Source organism: Simochromis diagramma, unplaced genomic scaffold (assembly GCF_900408965.1).
Source record: "Simochromis diagramma unplaced genomic scaffold, fSimDia1.1 OVJJ01000603.1, whole genome shotgun sequence".
Classification (NCBI taxonomy): Eukaryota; Metazoa; Chordata; class Actinopteri; order Cichliformes; family Cichlidae; genus Simochromis; species Simochromis diagramma.
The window spans coordinates 11221091-11243133 of record NW_024387414.1 but is presented as its reverse complement, the minus strand read 5'-3'; the positions used below and the strand labels follow the sequence as shown (position 1 = coordinate 11243133).

At 37.9% G+C, this 22043-nt stretch overlaps 1 protein-coding gene across 2 annotated transcripts; it reads right to left on the bottom strand.

The window, feature by feature from the left end:
* Window positions 1-12976: 12976 nt before the first annotated feature.
* Window positions 12977-17780, bottom strand: bcl2l10 (BCL2 like 10). 2 transcript variants are annotated; one of them, XM_040011550.1, is made up of 3 exons: window positions 17649-17780; window positions 15872-16330; window positions 12977-13783 (listed from the first exon to the last, which is right to left on the bottom strand). In XM_040011550.1, the coding sequence occupies exons 1-3, from the start codon at window positions 17760-17762 to the stop codon at window positions 13661-13663; spliced, it is 696 nt and encodes a 231-aa protein (XP_039867484.1). In that variant the 5' UTR covers window positions 17763-17780; the 3' UTR covers window positions 12977-13660. The 2 variants fall into 2 exon arrangements, with proteins under 2 accessions (XP_039867484.1, XP_039867485.1); XM_040011551.1 differs by lacking the exon at window positions 17649-17780 and adding an exon at window positions 17150-17589.
* Between the last annotated feature and the right edge of the window lie 4263 nt (window positions 17781-22043).

Genomic DNA, 22043 nt, shown 5'->3' with positions numbered 1-22043 from the left:
AATTCTTTATGAGACAGTCGATAAGGTGCTGAAAACATAAACCCAAAGATGCTAAAGTTATTAGACTTAGATGTTACGGCTGGAGACTATTTGAGTAAACTAAACTCATCGTCATGCTCATGGAACCAGTTTGAGACGATTTGTGGTGCCGTGTGTTATTCTGCAGCCATCAGAAGATGGATACACTGTGGTTATAATGATGGACATGGCATCAACAATACTCTGGTAGGCTGTGGTGTTTAAGTGATGCTCTGTTGGTGCTAAGAGGTTTAAAGTGTGTCAAGTACAACATCTCCCCGCGTCATTATGCCAGCAACAGCCTGAACTAGTGATACAAGGTGGGTGTATTCTTTCATGTAGTGTAAACCACAATCTGACCCTACCCACTAAATGTTGCAGCAGAAATGGAGACTCACGGGGCCAAGTAATATTGTTTTCTCAATTTTGTGTTGTCCAGTTTTGATGTGAATGCACCGTTTCTTGTTCTGAGCTGACAGGAGTGCGGTTCCCACCTGTTGAAATTTTAACTGATAGTGTGAATAAAGGAGTTTGTTGCCAAAAAATGGACAAACAGCTGAAAGTGTCTATAAAACATAACTAAAAGGAGTGGAATATTGAAATAGTTGTCCTGAACTAATAACTGGGAATGTGTAAGTGTTTGGAGCTACTGACATAAGTATATTTCTACTCTAAGAAATACAACAAGCCAAATTCAGTTTTGTAACCTTTTCTAGATAAAGTGAAAATGATTAGTTCCCATGGTAAAGTCTGCCACCTGACATTTAGTTATATTCCAAGCATGCACATCTAACCAACACGGGTTAAATTACTCTTGAAATATTGCCGGTGCGCTCAAGCTACCAGCAGCCCTGCCTGCAGATGAAAGGCATAGAAATACTTGATTGTCATTCTGCAAAAGGAAACAGTAGCTGTGCTGTTTTCACAGATTCCTGAGGTGAGAAGCGGCTGCTTGTTATCAAGTCCGCACACAGAGAAACCTCTGTGTAGCTGCCTCTGGTCACACTCACCTGTGCCATAATTTGATACTTGAAAGGAGAACTTTGACTGCAGATAACTGGAAGATTTGCATTTTTTACATTCTTAGCTGAACCTTTATCCCCACAAGTCGGACATCAGGTGTGGCTGCAGTCATTACAGGACAGAGAGTCACTTGGAAACTGTATGAAAGAAAGGGGGGGAAAAAGTCTCATCCACCCTCCCACTGGGTGTGGTTTGCTTCTAATATAGTCGACTGTGATCGTGACTAGGCGTTTCACTTCTTGAAGCTGAGCACTGAGTTTACATCTCAGCAGCTGCAAACCATGGCCACAGTCACTGTTGAATACTGGTAAGTCTAATGTATTCTGTGCACACGGTATCAGCACGCTTGCTTTTCTTTCTACTTATTCATTATGCTTTTAAGATGTAGCTTTACTTTGAGATGATTTTTTGTTTTTAAATGCATCATTTCATTTATCGTTTATGTTGCTTATTTTTTTCTGTATTTCAAACTGGAGCTTAAAGGTGTGGTAAATGTTGATGTTGATGTTCCCTTGTTGTTGGTTTGTGGCACAGTAAAGGATGAAGTTATGCTTTTCGCTACCGGGATCTAGCTGGTCTCCTCCGGCAGGTTCCTGGTGTGAAAGTAACAGGACTCACAGGAGAAGACGGTAAGCTGCTCTGGTCTTTATGTCATACATTGTCTGTGGAAATCCACTCATGCCATTTCAATTACAGACATATTTCACTGTCGCTTTTTAAGTTTCGTGCGGGGGAAAAAAAGTGTACATATACAGTTTTCTTTTATTATTATTTACTTATTTCTACCTACCCATGAAACATGTCACAGATCTGTATTTTGGTGGTAGAAGGAATAAATCAGTATTTCAACGTGGCATCCTCCCCCCACACAAAAACAAACAGTTTAGCCAGCAGTCATGCTGACAGTATGTGTGTGAAATGATATGAACACGGTTTCATTTTTGTGAATTTCTCACCCCATCGCAGACAGTTTTGAGGTGTCAGTGAACGGTGAGCTAATCTACTCCAAGCTGAAGACGGGAGAGTTTCCTGATAATGAAGAGGTTAGTGAAATGTAGATCTACATCTTATTCAGACTGTAGTGTCCCTTTTTTCAACTGAATTTATGTTAATTTGAACACTGTGCTGTTCAAAAACAAAGCCAGCTAAGTACAGTTTTCTTTTCAAGCTGAACAAACACATGATTTTCATGAACATAAATTAGCTTCCTTTTTTTTTTTTTAGTGGCACATGTTTTCAAGCCAACTTTTGGCGTGTCATTCTAACAAGGAAGTACCTGGGCTCTGTTTACGAAAGCAGGTTTATCAAACAAACTCTGAGTTTGGCACTGAAATCTGGATTGAATAACCCTGAGATGAGGACACAGCAGATCAGAATTGCTTCAAAACCATTAGTTATTAATTGGGTTAGTGTTTGTCTTAGGCAACTTGCACACGAGTTATTTTTAAAATTTTGATTTTGCGCTTTCTTTTTGAAAAACATATCTGTCCGCATTAAAATGCAATAAATGATAAGTGTTGTTTAGATCAGAGGTGGGCAATTCATTTTCTCATGGGGCCACATGAGAAACTTGGGACTGTTGTGGACGGTGGAACATTTTATCCCTTTATAAACTGATTAGTGCAGCAATATAATCTTAATTGTATAGAAGTGTTGGCCAATCAGACGTCTAGAAACAACAGCACAGCATCGTTTGGCCTCATAAAAAAGACAAAGATGGTTTCTGAAGGTTTTTAAAAGCTCAGTGATCTAAAACACTGTTTAGATGTGAACCAAAGCTACTTGTAGAAAAGGCTCCATTTACCAAAACAGTCATGTATGTGTGCAGAAGGCTTTAGCCACGTGTTATAATGAGGCACATTTTCAGAAACTAGAAGATGTGTTTTCACTTAGGCAGCAGAGCTTTGTTCTACATGTCTATGTTTGTTCTGATTAAGGGAAAAAGTCTACATTAAGCAGAGACATTAACCTAACCCCTAACAAAGATTAAGTGATTGCTAAAGCGATGAAATGTTTGAGTGCAGAGTAACCTAATAACACTTGACAGCTGCCTCACAGTCCACAGAAAGATGTCGTTTATAGATTATATTCTAAGATGAAAACAAGTCCACAATGATTGCTCTGTTCTCATGCTGATAACAGACTGGTTAAAAAAGGAATTAACTGTAACAAATAGCAAATACATAACTGGATAACTGGGTTTACAGTTTGTGGAGGTGTGAACTTGTACGTGTTAAGCCTCAACGGAAGAAGCTAATTTGGTCAACAGTAAATAGCACTGTCCTGCTCTACTTGCGCACTCAATGCACTTTAAATATAAATATTTTTAGCGACTATCATTCTGCTCAATATTAATTTTATCCCTCGTTCTGTTCACATTTATCACACTTGTTACTTTGTTTCTATATGAGAGAGATTCTGAAATGGTTTTGCCTTATTTCTATTAAAAGAGATTTTAAAAACCCACACAAATGTACATTTATCTCTGTAATCCTCGTAGTTTTTTCTTATTTTAAAAATGTAGATTTTAAAATTGTTCTGAGTTATGTATTGCAGTAATAGAGGCCCTTTGTTGCTGCCTGCAAACTTATAATACTTTATAATAATTTGATTAACAGCAAACTAATAGCTTTTTATTTTATCATATTTATGTTTCGACTTTTTGAATTCTTCACCCTTTTGTAGTTTCTGTTGAACTCTTCACCCCTTAAAAGCCTACAGGGCGTAACCCTTCAAGTTTTTGTCCTGAACTGAGCAGTTTCTGTCACATTTCTGCTTATAGAGTTGCATTAAAAGTTAGTAAGTAGGGTGTATGCCTTTGCAGCTGCCCTTGAAAAATCTTGGAACTATTTGAATGATTATCAAACCACACTTTCATTAAGATTTCCGGAGGTGTCAGAGCTCGTCATCATGGGTACAGGGAGGTCATCAGATGTCAGTTAACTGAACTCCCTCTTCAGTGTGTTTTCTTCTATGATATTGTTTTTTTGTTTTTATTTTATTTAACCAACTCGTATATTATGTTTTAGCTGCAATAACACACAACTGTCCCGACTCTTTAGTTAAAAAACTTGCTCACAATGAAACAAAATTTAAACTAAACTTTTTTCTTTTTCTTTTTTTTACAACTTCTGTAAAATGTTGTAGGCAAAGTAGCCTGACAAATCAACTGTAGCGCTGCATTTGTAGATACTCGATTGGGGGTCACAAATGAACCCCCAGCTGTGTGAGCTTTGATGTCGACTGTATGATTGAGGAAGTGAAGCTGTGTCAGTCATCTGCAGGAAGGGAGGGCTTAGAGAGAAACTCGGGCTTTGTTGAAGTGAGCAGACGAGCATCACAGACTCTGTTACTGTGGTAACTGACCCATGGGTTATTTCTGGAACTGAAAACCAAGAGGTTTTTTCTCATAATCAGGGTTAACAAACTCAAGAGTTCTCACTAAACCTGCTTTCTAGAACAGGATGTGTTGAATTACTAACTTGATGGGGCACGTTGACAGCTCACCACACATCAATGTTAAATATCTTTGTGTTCAACCAGCTGACAGAGAAGGTGAGAGCGATGGTCCCAAAAACGAAAGGAACGAAAAAGAACTGGAAACAGAGATGCTCTACCCAATAGGAGGATGGATGGAGGATGAAACGCCAGCTGTATTTGCACTGACTGTATTTGACCGATGTTCTTATTTGTTTGTGTGTTTCCCTATTCTCTATCCAAACAAATTAACATAAGCATCAAAGAAAGGGATATTAACACATTTTGTTAATTAAAAGTGTCACAGATCAGACAACTTGTTTGCTGTGAATGCACACGCAGATGAGATGCTGGTGGGAGCCCATCAGAGGACCTGACTGCTGATCTGCACTCCTGTTTATGAATGCACACACTAAAAACTGCATGTGGTGCGTGCACGATGCCACTGGAGAAGCTTTTCAGCCGACCCTGGCCTGAAGATGTGCTCTCATCAGGTCTGTGTAGCGCAGGTTATTATGAAACATATCTAAGTTTAGTTTACATTCATCATTTGGATTTTCCCTTTTTAGATAAACAAAAACATTGTTTCTGTGCCTTGAATAGAATAATTGTGAATGAGGAGACTGATGTCACTCTCATGTATCTGCCTTAGGATAGCTCACACAGGTGAACAGCAGTCCTTGTTAGCCCCTTGATTATTATGCTTGTTTAATAGAAACCGTCGGTTTATGGAATAAACGAGTGTCATGTTTTAACTCCGAGCTGCACGTCAGCTGTGACAAAATGGTTTTTTGAACACTGTCGAATACTCGCAGACTGTTTTAATTCAGATCTGCTGCTGTGGTCTCTGCACACTTCCTGTCGTCTGTGGTGCTCTGCATATATTCCTGAAGCGCTATGTAGTAAATGTGTCAAGCAAACAGGAAGTGCAGGGAGTTTTAAATAGTTTTGAAGTGTAGCTGAAAAAACCAAACACATTTTATCACATCTTTGAAATGTGCACAAAGATCTGATCATCACTTTTGTGCCTCACAGTGTATTGTGTGAAAAAAACAAACAAACAAACCTGAATGATGGGTTACAAATGGACTCTTTCGACACAAATGAAATATAAGATGTTGATTATGGTATGTTTTTGTGATTTCCTGTCCTCTCTATGTTACGCTGATAAACTAACTAGCGGCTAGCTGCAGCTTCATATTGATGGTGCAGACATGAGAGTGACATCCATCTTTTAATCCAGTGGGTCTCAAACCTCTTTCTACTGTGCCACAAATCCCACAAAAGTTTAACGTTCATTAAGAATAAGAAATATCTAAGCTGAATTTGACTTAAAATAAGCTTCAGATTAGCATTTGTAGCATTAGCAACCTCAGCAACACTTTATAATAATGTCACACTATTAAGCATTAATATAGCAAATTCATCATTTATATAGCATTATCTGCCTTGGTATGTCATTTATATACACAAATGTTTATCCCTCTGTTACTGTTACCCTTGTATAGCTAACACTGCTACTACATACATCACTGCTAACAATAATCACAGTCATAATCATATATGTGTATTTATAAATGGCATACTAAGTAATGCTTCATAAATGATGAATTAAGCACTTGCTAATACCTTAATAATGCTTAATAGTGCAACATTATTATTATTAAGTGCTACCACAAACTGTCTGTTTATCCCCTCCCCCTCTCAACTGGCCACCCTTGCCCCACACTAGTGCCCTGCCCCACTGTTTGAGAAACACTGTAACATTACCTGATAAGCAAGAGAAGTTACAAGAGTCGAATAGTTTTTCTTTTTTATCTTTCTTTTATTTAGTGAGCCTTGCATTGTAACATTTTTAAAGAAGCTAAGACAACATCAGATACTTTGTGAACTTTTTTTTCTAGGAGGTATTTTTTATTTTAATATGTGGTGTATATGTTTTATACTTTGCCACATATAAAAAATCACATGGGACTATTATTTTGATAGACCTGTGTGGTGAGTGCACTGTCATCTGATCTTTTTAAAGGTTTAGACAGATTTTGAATTAGTGACACATATTTAATATATGTTTCAAACACGTTAGCTTTGTTGTTCATGTTTGCAGCTCTGTTTTTCAAAAATGAAATAAAAACAAAGAAATCACTGTTGAATCTCTGATTTGCTCGATTGAAGCGATTTTCACACCCGGGCTGATGTCATCCGCAGGATAATATTATCAGTCACTGTAATGAAAGGAAAAACTTTCTCAACTGATTGTCATATCTGATAAATGATATTAGTCTAAATATACACAAGCTGTGTTATATGATATATTTGTTTATATATGATACAACAAACAAATATATATTCAAATATTTTATGACTTTTTAAAAATCTTATTGTATCATACACCTTCAACCCTGAAATGAAGCATTATCAAAGTAAAGTCTCACTGTTGTCATTTGTTTAAATGGAGTCTTTGTTTTCCACTGTGTGAAAGGATTAAATCTAAAGCTTCGCCTCTCTGCTGTGTAACAAGTTTTTCTTTAATTAAACATGCATCACAATGACACACCAGATTGACGTGGTGTTTCCTATTGTCACTGAACCACTCCAACTTGCTATTGTTTGCTATTGTTGCTATTGTTTCTACAGTTCAGAAATTCAACAGCTATGTCCTGTTGAGGCATTTCTAAAACCAGGAACAAAAAAGGCGCATTAACTGGAAACTATTTTCCTTGATGGAGTATTTGGTGTTTGGTGGAACTGGGAGAGGCTGACATACAACTGAATAAAAGGCATTAATGAATTCCTGAAAAATACAACATTATAAACTAAAATATATCATTATTTCCTCCAATTTTACCTTATTTCAGCTATTTTCTTATAGTATGTGTTGATTGTTTTGTGTGCAGTAACACAGTAAGTGCCCATCATTTATATTTTATCTATAAAAAAAACCAAATTTAATGCACAGAAAGAATAACCAGACACCATCTTTTAAAGGACATCAGACAGCTGAAACAATGCAAAGCCATGGCCCTGTTTGGTCTACTTTCAGAGCACTTATAGAGGTCGCCATCTGTGTAATCTTTGTAGCTTATAATCCATAAAATAAACAGATCATGATAATAACTGAGGATTTGTAAACAGCTGCTTGGATGCTCGGGTTCACTGGAAGACTAAAAAAACTATGAACAGGAAGCACAAAGCCACATCAGAGGGTCAGGGTTTTCTGTTTCACAAACAGTGCGACTGCATGTATGTCATGGCTGTAATGGAGAAACATGCACATACTACACTGAGAGCAGAGTTTCGGTGCCCCATTAATGCTCTATTGTTAACGCTGTAATTGTGTGTCTCTCAGCAGAGACATCCGCATCTTATTTATAACAGACAAGTTGGTCTTTATCTGTTTTCTGTGATTTCTATAAACACTGTCATTCTCTGCTTCTGGCCAGTTCCACTCTGTTAAGCCTAAACTCTCCACGTCTTTGATCCTGTTGTTTGTGATTGCTCCTGTAAGCTGCTTTAGCTGGTAAATGTTTACTGACTGTTAAATGGCTGCGATAATGTGGAGGAACCTCTTTAACGCTGAAGCTTGTTGAGTAAAGCAAAGTTTTGGGGAGCTTCAGGCATCTTCAAGCTTCAGCCTGCTGATTGGTTGGGCTTCTTCTGTGTTCCTACAAGGAGTCTGCAAGCTTTCCTGACGGGTTTCTCCCACAGTCCAAACAGATACGTGTTTGGTGACCTGGTTATTCTAAACTGAGATGAATAATGCAGATTTTTTTTTTCCTAGTGATTATGATGGTTGAAAGAGCTTGCGATATCACAACAATGACCATATAAATAATTGTCCTTGTGCAAAATGAATGAAGTTCAGAATACAACAGGGCAAATATTACTGTAAATAATACAAATACAGTCAGATTTTGTGTTGAATTACAGGATGTGGGCAAGTTTGGTTTCTGGAGAAAGGAATAGGTACTTTTATGATCAAACCTGAAAGTTAGAGCTTGATCAGATGAGCTCGAACCATCCCTTAGTTTTGCTGCCTTTAGCGTCAGGATGATGGGGGACTTCCCATGATGCATGATGTGTTTTTACTTTGTATTTCCGATTGTTTTTTACTGTCATTCCCACTCTGACGTTAGGCTTAGGCACTAAAAAGCACTTGGTTAGGAATAGAAAATTATGCTTTGGGTTAACACACAAATAACTTCACAACAATAACCCTGCTTGTTGATAAATGAGGCACTGGAAATCAAAAACTTACCCCATAACCCAGCACATCAGACACACTAAAGCAGTTTAACAAAACAGCATTAACTGATGTCAAGGGGACAAGAGCAGTATGTGTTTGTAGAAATAGAGTTTGTTGTTCCCACAATTAAAATTTTAACAGTGCAACCATTGAGTTCATTCACGAATCTTAAACTAAGATACTTCTAAATGTCATTCAGGCATAAAAAAGGAAATCATAAGCACAACTGCAAGAAAGAAATGGACTATTTTGCCTGCAGGATCATTTTTCACACGCACAAAAAAAAGTCACTGCCCCCCCCCCTTCCCCCCGGAGTCACATATTTGTTTAACTATCAGTATTTTTTGGTTCAGTGAGTCCTGCAGTGTGGCGATCTGTACCCCATCTCTCACCCTATAGTAGCTCGGATAGGCTCAATTTTACACCCACTCAAAGTGTCACAGTCGTCTTGTGTTCAGTGCAGTATCCTCATCTGCTGGCCGACACTCAAATTATCCACTGAGACCTTTCGTGACTGGGCACCGCGGTGGTTAGCACTGTTACCTCACAGCAAGCAGGTCCTTGTTTCAAATCCACAGGGTCTTTCTGTGTGGCCTTTGCAGTTCCTGCTTGTTTCTGTTCCACTGCGTCACAGAGATTAAACTGGTGAAACTTTGCTCTTGAATGCAATCATGCGCTCAGTTAAAGAATAATTCTGAACAACATCAGAGTTGATGGCGTAAAACTGATTTGGATGCAGTTTTAACAGAGCTTTTTTTTTCATACTTAAAAATGTCATGTGGATATCTTCTGTTCTTATGACGTTACAAAAAAATTATGAAAATTATTTCTTGGTATGAAGGTAAAATTTTGCATGGCTTCAATAAATACACTAAAGGTATTGTACAGAAAAAAAGCGGCAGATTCTGAGGGACTTTTTCTAGATTTGGTTTATTTTATTTTGAATTAACGTACAGTGATTTGCCATTCAAAAAAAAAAACACATCAATTCATGTGCAGGCCAAGTTTCGGTTTCAGTCTGGTCAAACTGTCACGCCGCGCTAGCCCTGTTTAATCAGTATACAGCTAATTCACTGGAGGTCTCCATCTCCTGAGAGCGTAACACAGCCACAGTTTAATATTTGTGGGTTTGATACACTTTCCATGATTGCCTCGCTGTTATGTATCTAGGTTAACAGCAGGGTGTACTCACAAACACAGCCAGAAATTTGTATTATTTTTTATTTATTGTTATTAGGAAGTGCATGTTATGACTATGTAAAAAAAAAAATTACTGAATGTTACCATTATAGCCATGCTAATTCCATCTGTTGTCCTACATAAAATGACTATAATTCTAAAAATTCATCATTCATTCATAATAATTCCCTCACCCCACCACACCATTGTGTTTACCTTTCATTTGCACTCTTTACTGAGAAAAGCTTAGTGATAGCTATGGAGGCACAAGCTTTGACCTTTTTCCCTTCCTGGGAAATGGATTTGGTGAATTCTGTATCTGTGTTGAAGTTGCTGTTTCTCATGGCAATAATGCTTTTTTTTGTCACACGATGAAGTGGTCACATTTGGTCCAACTCCCAGTTCCCACGAAACCATTTCAGGGGCCGTGTTCTGCTCCCTTGAAAGCCTTCGATCTTCAGATTAGACACTGAGAAAGCCTCGCACAGTTTAGAAAAAGAAATTGACCCTCTGACATTTTCTCTAACTTCTTATGTTTCCCACGAACGCAATCATACCCAGAAAGCATGTTTTGCTAAAATCTTGAGAGGGCCTTACTGATATAAACAGAATCAGAAACATGGCCATGCTTTTCTATACAAACCTAAGTTTTAAGAAATATGTAAACAAGGCTTGCAATTTCTGCTGCTACCATTTCAGAGATATTGCAATAAAAATAATTTTAGCAATAAAATAAAATGAATCAACAGACTTGAAATTATTCAAGAAACCACTGAAAGAGCCTACAAGAACCCCAAGAAATGTGCAGATATTACTCGAGTTTGACTCTCCAGCTGTCTGTAAATTTTAAGATTTTATTTGTCAGTCTTTGGCCGTACCAATTGTTTTGGCATAACTTTTTCCCGCTTTCTGTGTCAACAGATCACAAAGCTTTGAGTTTTTGATTCCTAAAACAGAGTTTTGTTATCTTCTGCTGTCTTAATCACCGTCGCATTTTACTGTGAGATGGCATCGTTCAGTCTGTTTGTGGAGATTTTAAAAAAAGGTATTTTCTGGTCTTTTTTCCTTACCGGGAATGTTCTCTCTACATGCACAATTTATACATTGTACATGAGGAATTATTGCCCCTTTTTCACCTGGCGCTTCTCTTGCTGTAGCAGGAAATATAGTTTTGACACAAATTACCACAGAAAGCAGAGTTCATGAACTACAATTAGCACTGAGACGTTGTTGTACCTTTACCAACCGGCGTGCATCCTGAGATCCTGAGGCAGGAATCTGCTCAATGGTCCCGCCTCACTAAAGTCGACTCAGTTTTTTTCTGTTAGGGTTTTTTTTCCGTCTTCTTCTAATTTGGTAATGGCTCAGACACACTAGAGCAGAAATAAGATGGCAGTGTCTTTGACACCATGACTAACTTGGTTGGCCAGTGAGTGCACTGAATCTCAACTAATCACTTGGTGGCTTGGGGTGGTTTTGATCACAAGGCAGTTGCTAAAATGCATGCGTCTCTTTTTTGTACGCACTTCTGTAATCTACATGTGCACTAAAAGCACTTTTCTGATTTTAAACTGCAATCACCCACATTTAGTATCTTGTGCACTTGTGCAGATGCTGAGGATGACCTGCTTTACCTCCAAGGCACAGCTGCCCCATTGATTTGTATATTTTTATTGTCCTACTTTAATATTTTATTTAATGACATTTAATAGTTTTACTTATTTTACATTTATTTTGATTTAAATAATTAATTAATTAATTTTCCCTTACTGAAACATTTGCTACAGGTTTAATGTTTTGCTGCTGAGCGTTTTAGATTTTTCGGCTATTTAAAATTTGTTCTTGATCATTTAGTGACACTGTTTATTCTTGATGTCACACTTGCTATGGCCTATTTTAAATTTAAATTGCTTTGTATATTATAATTGATCCTTTTTGCAGGTCTGAATCTTCATTTAACTATTTATTTGCCACTTTGGTGTTTTTGTAAAGCACTTTGTAATGCTAATTCTTATAAGTGTTGTCCAAAAAACTTTATTATGAAACTGAAAAATAAGATAACCCTTTAAACTTGCTGCGATGTCTCTGCATGATTTGTTTTGCACTGAAAGCTCCTTTCATTACATGTGGTTTTCACAGCTATAACTTCCTGATGCAAATATCACACCTGAAAAGATCTCCAGATGTCTTATCTACCTAACTTATGAATGTCATTTGAATTAATTTTGTCAAATTACATTTGAGCCTCATTGCAGATCATCTCCATGTGTTCAGTGATTCCTTCAGGTGTTTGTGAACCTGGCTTTGAAGACAGTGGATGTGCTTATTATGTTGTGTAAACAGATGAAGCAATGAAAGCTGGCAATGTAATTTCCTGCAAAACATTAATAAAGGATCTAAGTTGATAATATGCAAACCTACAATTTCCTTCCTTATTTAGAGTGATAAGAGCATCACTTTGCAGCAGTCTCTCACTGCTAAGTGGCAACAGTCACACCCAGAACATCTACTTTGAACACAACATGGCAACTAAGCAGCCTCTCGTTTTGTATAGCTTAACTTTGAATTAGGATACTTATACATTTTAATTGATGACATATATGAAGTAAAAAGAAGGCCTTTGTGTACACCTATACATCTACACGTGATCGTGAAATCAACTATTTATACTGTCTGGATTTAACTTCTGTCCCTCTGGTCATTACTACTACTTCTTTCTCCTAACAATACAGAGAGTAGTCACTTTACTAAAATGTTGGGGTTTTTTTTTTTTTTTTAATTTCTCTTTATTCAGTGCTGCACTAAAACATTTTTTAGTGCAGCACAACAGGATTTGAGTTTGAGCGTCTACCAGATGAATTTTTTTTGTGAACCCTTGTTGTTTAAGTGGAGGAGCACAGGAGAGACAGCAGGATATATCTTATTTATGAAAATGTGTCTGCACATGAAAGGAGGGACTGTCATTTACATTTCCCTGTCAAGCTCCTGACCTCCGGCACAGACATTCAGGGGAGGAAAAAAATAAAACATGACAACATTTAATAAACACTTTTATTTAAAAAAGCAAAATAAATTAGAAACAATGTAAAAATATAATTTGGAGGAATTTTATTTTTTTCCCAGGAGTAATCTATTTGTATTGAGAATGGTCCCTGCTTTTTGGTAAGTTGACAAAGAAATGTTTTATCTAGCACCGTTGCATGGGAGTACAGAACAGCGTTGCTGATCTTGCAAAAATTATACAGTTCATATGAATTCAGGACAAACGGCAGACTGCAGTGTACTGGTTTCATATAAATACAATATATTAAATTTTACATTTTACTCTGGAATGCCTCTATACCATAAAAAAAAAGAGAGGGGCAGAGGATCATGAAATCAAAATCTGAAGCTTTTTACCTTCACTGCAAAAAAAAAAAAAAAAAGAAAAAAAAAAAAAAAAAAAAAAAAAAAATCAGCCAGGATATGTAAACTGATCTCACTCACTGCAACATTTCCAAAGGCATTCAAATTGGTTTTACAATCTTTAGGGGCAAGCGACGAATGTCAGTTTTAAGGGGCTCCGAGACTGTGCAAACATTACCGTAACATCGTGAAATAACGTTCTTTCACTACAGAGGGCCCTTTTTGCAGAGTGGTCGCCGGACGTTGTCCAACGTTTACGAAATCGTGCCGAATTTTAAAATATGAGGATGCATCAAGTGTGGAGAATGCCAGCTAGCGCACCAAGAGGAAGGTAAGCCCAGCAAGGCCGACACCGGCGGCAGCAAACAGCGCTTTCTTCATGGATGAGTCCTGGCTCACTTCTCTGGCACTGCGGGAGAACTTACAGAAGCCTTCCTACAAGAAGACAAACAGAAACAACATGTTCAGTATTATTACGAGTGCTGCTTCCAGTTATCCCCCCCAATGCACTGTTTTAGAGAAAGCAGCTACACCTCTGCACCCCCCCCCCCCACACACACACACACAAAGACTGTATATAAAAGATGGAGGTAGCCACCACGCTGTAAACAATTGGTTTGTTAAGTCTTGTTATGAGCAATACTGCTGGGTCTTTACCTGACAGTACAAAGGAACTGCTGTTGTGATTTGTCGCTATATATACAAACCTAAACTGAAGCCTCGAGCTGAGCGTTTTCATCATTATGTTTTTAAAGCAGACACAACAAACAAGGTGCAGATCTGTCTGCCAAACCACACACCATTGAGCACACCTGGATTTAACCTCCTTTTAACTCTCTGAATTACCCAAATTTACAAAATGAACTCCATGTTCATAATGCGGGTTTAAAAGCACGTCCGTGTCACTGGTTTACTGGTCAGACATCCAACTTTAATACCATCGATATCATTTCATTTGTTAATGTTTTATGATGATTGTTATGGTACATTAAAACTAAAACTAGGTGTGAAAACTAGAACAACTTGAATCAGGAGGCTTTGTGATGTTTGTGACACAAAATTTACCAGCTGCATCAATTTTGTTCTGGCTAAATGTTGAAGGGTATGAAAGCCAAAGTCTTCAAAATCGATTCATTTTTGTTTGTTTGTTTCCCCAGAAACAAAGAGGACATAAAAAAAAAAAAAAGTATAAAATATATATGTATTTTTAATCTATTGGCTGATTTGTTTTTGCCTAAGTATCAATGTCGACCCTAAATTCCTATTATGTTAAATATGAACAAATTTAGGCATAAACAATGATAAATATTGGCTACTGCCATCAGTAGAGGTCATCCTAATTGTTTGGGCTGATATCAGTACATCTTTGTGTATAAAACTCAAATAAATGTACAACAACAGAAGTAGTATGTTGGAATTTGAATTTTCAATATTTAAAATTGTTTGTATTGATTTCTTGTCAAGTGGGCTCTGGTCAGATCTTATTTTATCATTTGTTTTTATTTTATTGTAGCTTCGAGTTTTGTTGTTTTGACTTTGTTTTAATGAGCAATAATAATCTTGATCAGCGCATCCCCAGCATTAAAAACAGGGAAAGTCCTACAGCTGCATCTCTCCATCGTGTTTTCAGACTGAAGACATACATTCTGACCAGCGAGTGCACCTGCTCTCAGCTCCAGGTGTTCTCGCTGCCCGACAGCTGCTTGTTTTTCTAGTCATACCACGCTAACTTTCAATACAGCTAAAGCCAAACTCAACACACACACAAGCTTTGACTGTTACTACAAAAAGTCCATCTGGCTGTGTCTGTTGAAACCAGCTGCCAGCCAAAGAAAGGAGGGGTGTGTGTGTGTGGGTGTGTGTGTGTGTTGGGTAAGCCCATTCATAAAAGCCAGCATCTGATGTTCAGTTGAGGCTTTTGGGACTCAGCCAGAGGGCATTATAGTTCACGTTTTTCCAGTAAATAAGCAGCCTCCCAGCAGGTTTAACCCTGCTAAGTCATCATCTGTGATCACCCTAACCTTCTGCTACTGGAACATGTTTTATATTTTTCTTTTTTTTAAATTTTCCTCTAAGTCTAATCCTTCTAAGTTGCCTTAATTACTCTTTTTCTCCACTTTAAAATCTTTTAGATTTCTTGGCTAGACAAACTTTTTTTTTTTTTTTTACCTACCACCATTATTGAGATCTTGTTGTTTTAGCATAAATTCCCCAGCATGTTGTCTACAATTACTTTGTAATTCCCAGAATCACAGTAGTCTCAACACTCATTGTGATGCCAAACAAAGTAATAAACAAGAAAGAATCTAAGAGATTTGTCCCTGGTTGTATCTTATGGCATAAACCTAAACAACAGATCAATCTATCAGACTGGTGATTTCCAGTGACAGTAATTCAAAGAAAAACAAAACACAAAAATCCCCCAGACAACTACCACTTTGAATCCACTGTTTTGCTCTTGTCATAATCAAAGCCTCCCTTATCTTCAGTTTTTGTGTTGACTCAGTTTCAGGGAACACCTACCCATCCATCATTATCCAACAGCCAGTCTTTCTTCTCTTCTCCCAGGTAATCAGCTATGGTCTCTGCCAGCCTTCTGCAGCTCATGGGCTCCTGTCCCAGTTCCTGCTGTTGACGAGGGTCCAGCCCCGGCTTCTGCTCCAGGATCTTTCTGGCCAGCACTCCAGTAAAGGCGAAAAGAGAAACAACCCTCCCCCAGTTCAAGTGTCCATCTCCAACCAGCTCCTTCATCACCTTTCTGAGGCTGAGGCAGTGGTCCGGTCCACACTGCACCAGGAAGGTCTGAGCGAGGTTGTCGAAGCGAGCTTGGTGCTGTCTTTCGATGTCCCAGCCTAGACGCCTCATGGCAGCGGCTGATTCGCTGGGAGGTGGAGGGGCTTGATGTGGACTCGTGCAGCAAAAGGACAGGTAGTCCTCGGCCAAAACCAGGGTCTCTTTCCACAGCCCACAGAATTTCATTTTCTACAAGTGAGGGAAAAAGAAGACGAGCTTAAGGAACTTGCCAATCGAGACACTGAACTACTATGAAGAACAAATGCTGATGATCTGGTTTTATCATCAGTAAATCTGCCGACTTTTTCCTAAACTGTGTGTTTGGTTCTGTATAATTAACAACTACAAAGCCTCACAGTTATCCCAACCCTGGATAACTGGGAGGGTTATATCAGGAAGGGCATCTGATCTGCCATGCTGTGGCAACTCCCTTGAGAAATATGGAAGCAACTGAAAGTACCTTCTTCATTTGAAAAGTGAAAATGTGACACTGGTTTTTCCCGGCATTTAAAACAAGGTGCTAACACTCACCTTCTGGCAAAGGGAAACAAACACGATCATTTTTTCCCCTTTAAAAAATGTGTATAAAAGCTACCAAAAAATATGGTAAAATGACTCAAACAACCATGATGACATGGTCAAATTACCAAACTGTCTTCTTTGTACTGTATTCCCTCTCTGTACTACAGTAACTAAACGGTTTTAAAGCCTTTTAGCTCTGAACTGATGTCATATAAATAATGAATACTGGCTGCTGACATCTCCCAGAGTCATCTTAACTGATTACAGCCTCTGTATAAAACCTAAATATGAAATTATGAAGGCAAAATCCTTTAGCTTTCGCCTCCAGCTACCTCAATCGTGTGATTAACAACAGACGGTCTTTCAAACTAGTTTCATCAGCTTTGCTTTTGCACCCGCAGCTGTTTTCATATTAACACCGGCCAACCTAACGTAAGGGTTTTTCCATTCTCGACATAAAAATGCGTAAAAGTCAAACACTATGACCTGTGAGTAGGCTTCGGTTTCCGCGTCAGGTGTCGTTAAACGCAGGCAAAGAGAAACTGTGGTGTTAGCAGAGTATTTCCGTAGGCTGTGCTGCGGTTTAGCTTTAGCTTTCTGTTAACGGAAGCCACAGCGATGCTGAAGACGCACAGCTATCTCCACTTAAAGAGTAACGAACAGACACGCAGATCAAACAGATTGTAGTTTGGGAGTGGGGTCACTTTATGTGACCGTCTACTGTAGCGGCTAGCCGTCGGCCGGGTTGTTGGCTTTAGCTTCGCTGAGTAATCGTTGATCTGTCACCAGAGCAATGGAGGACACAAAGGAGCGCTCGCGAACGGAGAGCGAGCTCAGCTACGACAGCCACGTCTACGCAGTAAAAGCCGGTTTAAACCGACCAAAAAAAGACACTCCAGTGTGGACATTTTCCTGTATCTCTCTAACAAGACACAAATTAGCAAAATAAACACGTTTTTCTTAAATATATTAAACAAAGACTCACCCTCCCAGCGATATCAGACTGCTCTCTGCACATACAGACGGCGGAAGGAGAGCGTCGGTACAGTTGAGTCTTCCCTTCAGCTGATGCAGAATGTGTGACTCCGCCTCTCGACATGATTTTTGTGCTGGGAACGTCGTGTGGACTGTGGAAAGAAGACACCACCGCCACGGAATAACCAGCGGAAGTGTGGTCATGGTTTGGTATGGTACAAAAAAGGGTGACAAATAATCCATAAATCATTGTTTTACGTTAAGTAGTTGTCATGAAAGATGTCTTTGTGCCTAGGTATTTTTTAAATTTACATTGCCACAAATGGAGACCATAAATACAATGTAGAAAGTTATTGTAAAAACAAAACAAAACTGGATGGTTAACTTGTTTGGTGTTGTGTTTTACCAGACGAGAAAACACTTGACATGATCAGAACATAAAAGGATCATTCTACAATTCGGGGACAATTTAGGCTTTCAAATGTTGTTTGTTTGTTTTTTTAATTAACCCTATGTTTTAACATTTTCTGCTGTCCGTTAAGAAACTCAAATAATAAACCATCAAAGTGACATTTTTTTGAGATGCCATACTACAGAACCTTATAAAGTAGAGTTTAAAAATATAGTTCAATATAATCTTGACCGTTAATTTAAAGGAAGTTACCATCATACTGAATACTCAGTTTTAGATAAAACTTGTTTTATATCAACGTTTGAAAACAAGCTAGCACAAATTAACATGGATGAATAGATATATAATCTAGCATTATTTATCATAATTTACACAAGTGTATAATACTTGTTTTATATGCATGGTAACAGGGTGTGTAGATAGCAGTGTTACAAATCAGTGCGATCAGTAAGTCTTGGTGTTTTCTCAGAGAAAGGTTGAGCTGAAAGTAAATAAATAAGTGTAGTTATATAAATAAAGGAAGGAAACTGAATTTAATATGTCTTCTGGACACCAAGTATTACAAACTATGCCAAAGAGAACTGACCTCAGAGAACTGCCACTAGCACATGACTTATGTCACTTCCTTTTTCCAAGTTTTTTCTCTTCTGTTTCCCAACTAGATAGGTTTCATTAAAGAACAGTAATTATATACTGCAAGTTATGTCCCACAACACTTGTGGACTTCTGTTAAAGTATATTGATGATTAAAATGTCACTTAATAATTGTAAAAGACATGTCAACAAAATTTTTATTAAAAAGCAAAAAAGTGGATTTATAGTTTATTTTAACTGTTATACTTAACATGCAATTTGGTTATCAAGTGTATGGATTTTCAGGGAGTCCAGGACTTCTGACTTGTAGCTTTCAATTATTAAATCATTTACTAGCAGGGACTTAACAGAGGGGATTTAATGTCTATCAGAGAGATCAGCAAGTAAAAAAATTAACAATTTTACTTTTTGGTGAAGTCGAGGATGTTATATTGTTCTCTCTTCAGTGTGTACGCCCTATAGCTTACACATTGCTTCTTAGATGCAATGGACGGTGGATGTCGTACATTGTGTCTAAAAAAAACAATGGACATCCCTGCACAGGCTCTTTAAAAATTGGTATGTCCTCTGAGCTTTCACCTTCCTGCTCTAATGTCTGGAGCTCCTCCATCTCATCTGCTGACAGCAGGAAGTCTTTCTTTCCTTCAAGAATTCTGTGAAAATTCCTTTCTGCATCACTCAGTCCTCTGCCTCCTGAAGTGTCGGCATTCGTTGAAAACAGGAGTTGGTAAATCCTGCTCTCCACCAAATAAAATATTATAATATTTCTGAAATCCTATGAAATTGAAGTTACGAGTCTCATTGGACTTTTTGGACCCTTGTTGACATAAAACGTGGAAGCTGCAGTCCCCGTCATTAAAAAAAAAGTCAATGTTGCCTGTTAGTCAAACCCCCTCATTATGCTGTCATTAAAAATCCCAGGATATCATAAACTGTGATGACACAGAGGTCACAAAACTCATTTTCCTTAGCTTGGTTTGTCTTTTGGCTTAAAAAGTCCAGGTAAATCTACAGGTGTAATTTTGATAGCAAGGATTAATTAAGTTAATTGTTAACATTTCCCACGGCTCAGAAAGCAAACTTGCGGTTTATGGACATTTCTTTTTCGCCACTAAACAGTGACATCTGTTACTCGTTCCAAATCCATGAACAGCATGAGGAAGCGAAACATACAGAGGATATGCATATAATCACTATGATGATAAACTCAGTGTTAATTTTAGGGACTTTCACTTCATGGTAATACCCGTTGTATGCTTGTCCTTCAATCTCCGTTTCACCTTCCCTACATCACGGCCTTTCTCTGTCTACACTGGTGTTTCCCCCTGGGTGATTCCCACTATAAATTTATGACAATCTGAATGCAGGCTAGCAACGAAAGTGAAAAAAACACACATAAAACAGAGCAACCTAATCCCCAGAGTGCATGTTTTCTATGACATAAGTTCAATCATCTGAAATGCAAAGTTAGTGGCTTTCGGAGAAGGTCGATGTCACAGAAACACAGTGATGCAGCTGTTATGTTATTAAAGTTGGATGCTGCCCTTCCTACAGCAGAAACACCCCCCCCCCTCCCCTCCCTCCTCTGCTGTACTGACTGGACTTAGTGGCATTGTGGTAAACATGTCGCTAGATACATAAAGTGATGATGTGGATAGGGGTGGCCGACCTTTGACCTTTGTTTAGAAAAAACAGAGACGTGTAAGAACGGCATCAACAATGCTTTGAGGTCAGAGACTGAACAAACAGTAGAGGGTCATGACATGAAAAGTCAGTGAGCGTCTCCCACCTGACGCCCTCAGAATCAGCTTATTCTTTGTCTCTTAAGCTATTTAATGAAGCCATGCAAGGCTTTGATGCATAAACTTGGAGGGATGGATAAAAATTTGAGGCTTTTTGATTCATTTGATATTTCTCAGAATTTGAGCCCTCCTAATAAGCACAGGAGATTACCACAGGGCGATTTTATATGGAAACAATATGTTTGCTTCCTTCAGGGGAATAATGTCACTGTTACAAAATGCTGTTTAAACGTTATCGTTCTGACGTAAAAACTCTTTTTTTTTTTCTTCCAAAATTATGTACACTTTACGTCATCGTGGACCTTTGCACATGCTTCCTGCATTGCAGCATTTGTTTCCCTACCATAAAGAGAACCATTGTTCACCCTTCATCGTCATAGTCCATGAAAATCAAATATCAGAAACAGGAAGAGATGTGCGAATCTAGAAATGCCTCGATAATAAAAAACAAACAAACTACCAGATGAAAATTTAACTTAACAGTTTTAACTGGGATTCCAATAAGAAAGGAAACCCAACTTTACAAAGACTCTCATATAAGACCATAAAAAAGCTTCCATGTGTGCTTATTGTTTTACTTAGCAAGGGAGTCAGGAATGTTACATTCAAAATAAAATATATATTTGGCTTTCACACCAATACCAAACCAGTAACTTAAAGTTAAAGTAACTAAAGTTAGTGTATCTTTTTTGGTGAGATGGTTAACATTTGTTTTGTTCTGTGTATTTCTTTATTATTTTCTTTGGTGTTTATTTTGGTCAAATCCAGATATAAAAGCGTTGCAGTTTAGATGGAGTTGTTTAAAAAGGGTAGATGTGCTAAGCTAAAACTACAGCTTTCACATTTTTAGTCAGTAGCTTGTGTTATTTTCCAGCTGTTTTTGCAGTTCGTATGACACTAAAGATAAGATTTAGCACTATGTTAAAATTTCAAACATCCTGTCAGCATTAGTAATGTCCTGCTTTGACCCCCCCTCTAGCATACGTTTTGCTTCCCATTTACTTTTTTGATATATGGTCACCTTATTCCCAAACAAAGTCAAGTGTCGAATCTTTTTTTTTATCTCCATATCCTCTGCAGAGCCAGACAGTTTTATGTTTACTGTGGATCAGTTACGTAATTCAACAAGCTCAGTGCCTGTTAACTGATTGTCAGACAATCATAAAATGTCTGGTATGTGGAAAAAAATAAAATAAGGTAAATAAAACAGACAATATAAATCAGTGCATTCAAACAGATTGTGTACTATAAAGCAATCTGGCATGGTATGTGAGTAGGAATAATTGTGATAACAAGTACCCGACTGAAATGGTCCAACAAGGTTTGAGAATTCAAACAAAATCCTGTCCTGATCTTTAGCACAGGGAACCAATATCTTTTTCTTTCAGGAACTGTTATGAAATCATTCATTAATTTATATTTTTTAAAAAAACAACCAAAAAGCAAAAAAAAAAAAGCCAACAAAAACCTCAGTTTTACTGAGCTTTTCATTGCTGCACTACCGTCTTTCTGCTGGGATACAGTGTAAACGCCCCCTAGTGCCACTAAATGGAACCAAAGAAGACCGCATTTTCTTCTGTCTACTTCCTTCTCATTT

Bases quoted from the DNA above. Each gene is read 5' to 3' on its own strand.
- bcl2l10 (XM_040011550.1), bottom strand. From the start codon at position 17,762: ATGTCGAGAGGCGGAGTCACACATTCTGCATCAGCTGAAGGGAAGACT. The intron at 16,331-17,648 runs GTGAGTCTTTGT...CCTCACTTGTAG, and splicing joins AGTCTGATATCGCTGGGAGG to AAAATGAAATTCTGTGGGCT. The intron at 13,784-15,871 runs GTAGGTGTTCCC...GTCTTCTTGTAG, and splicing joins TGTTGGATAATGATGGATGG to GAAGGCTTCTGTAAGTTCTC.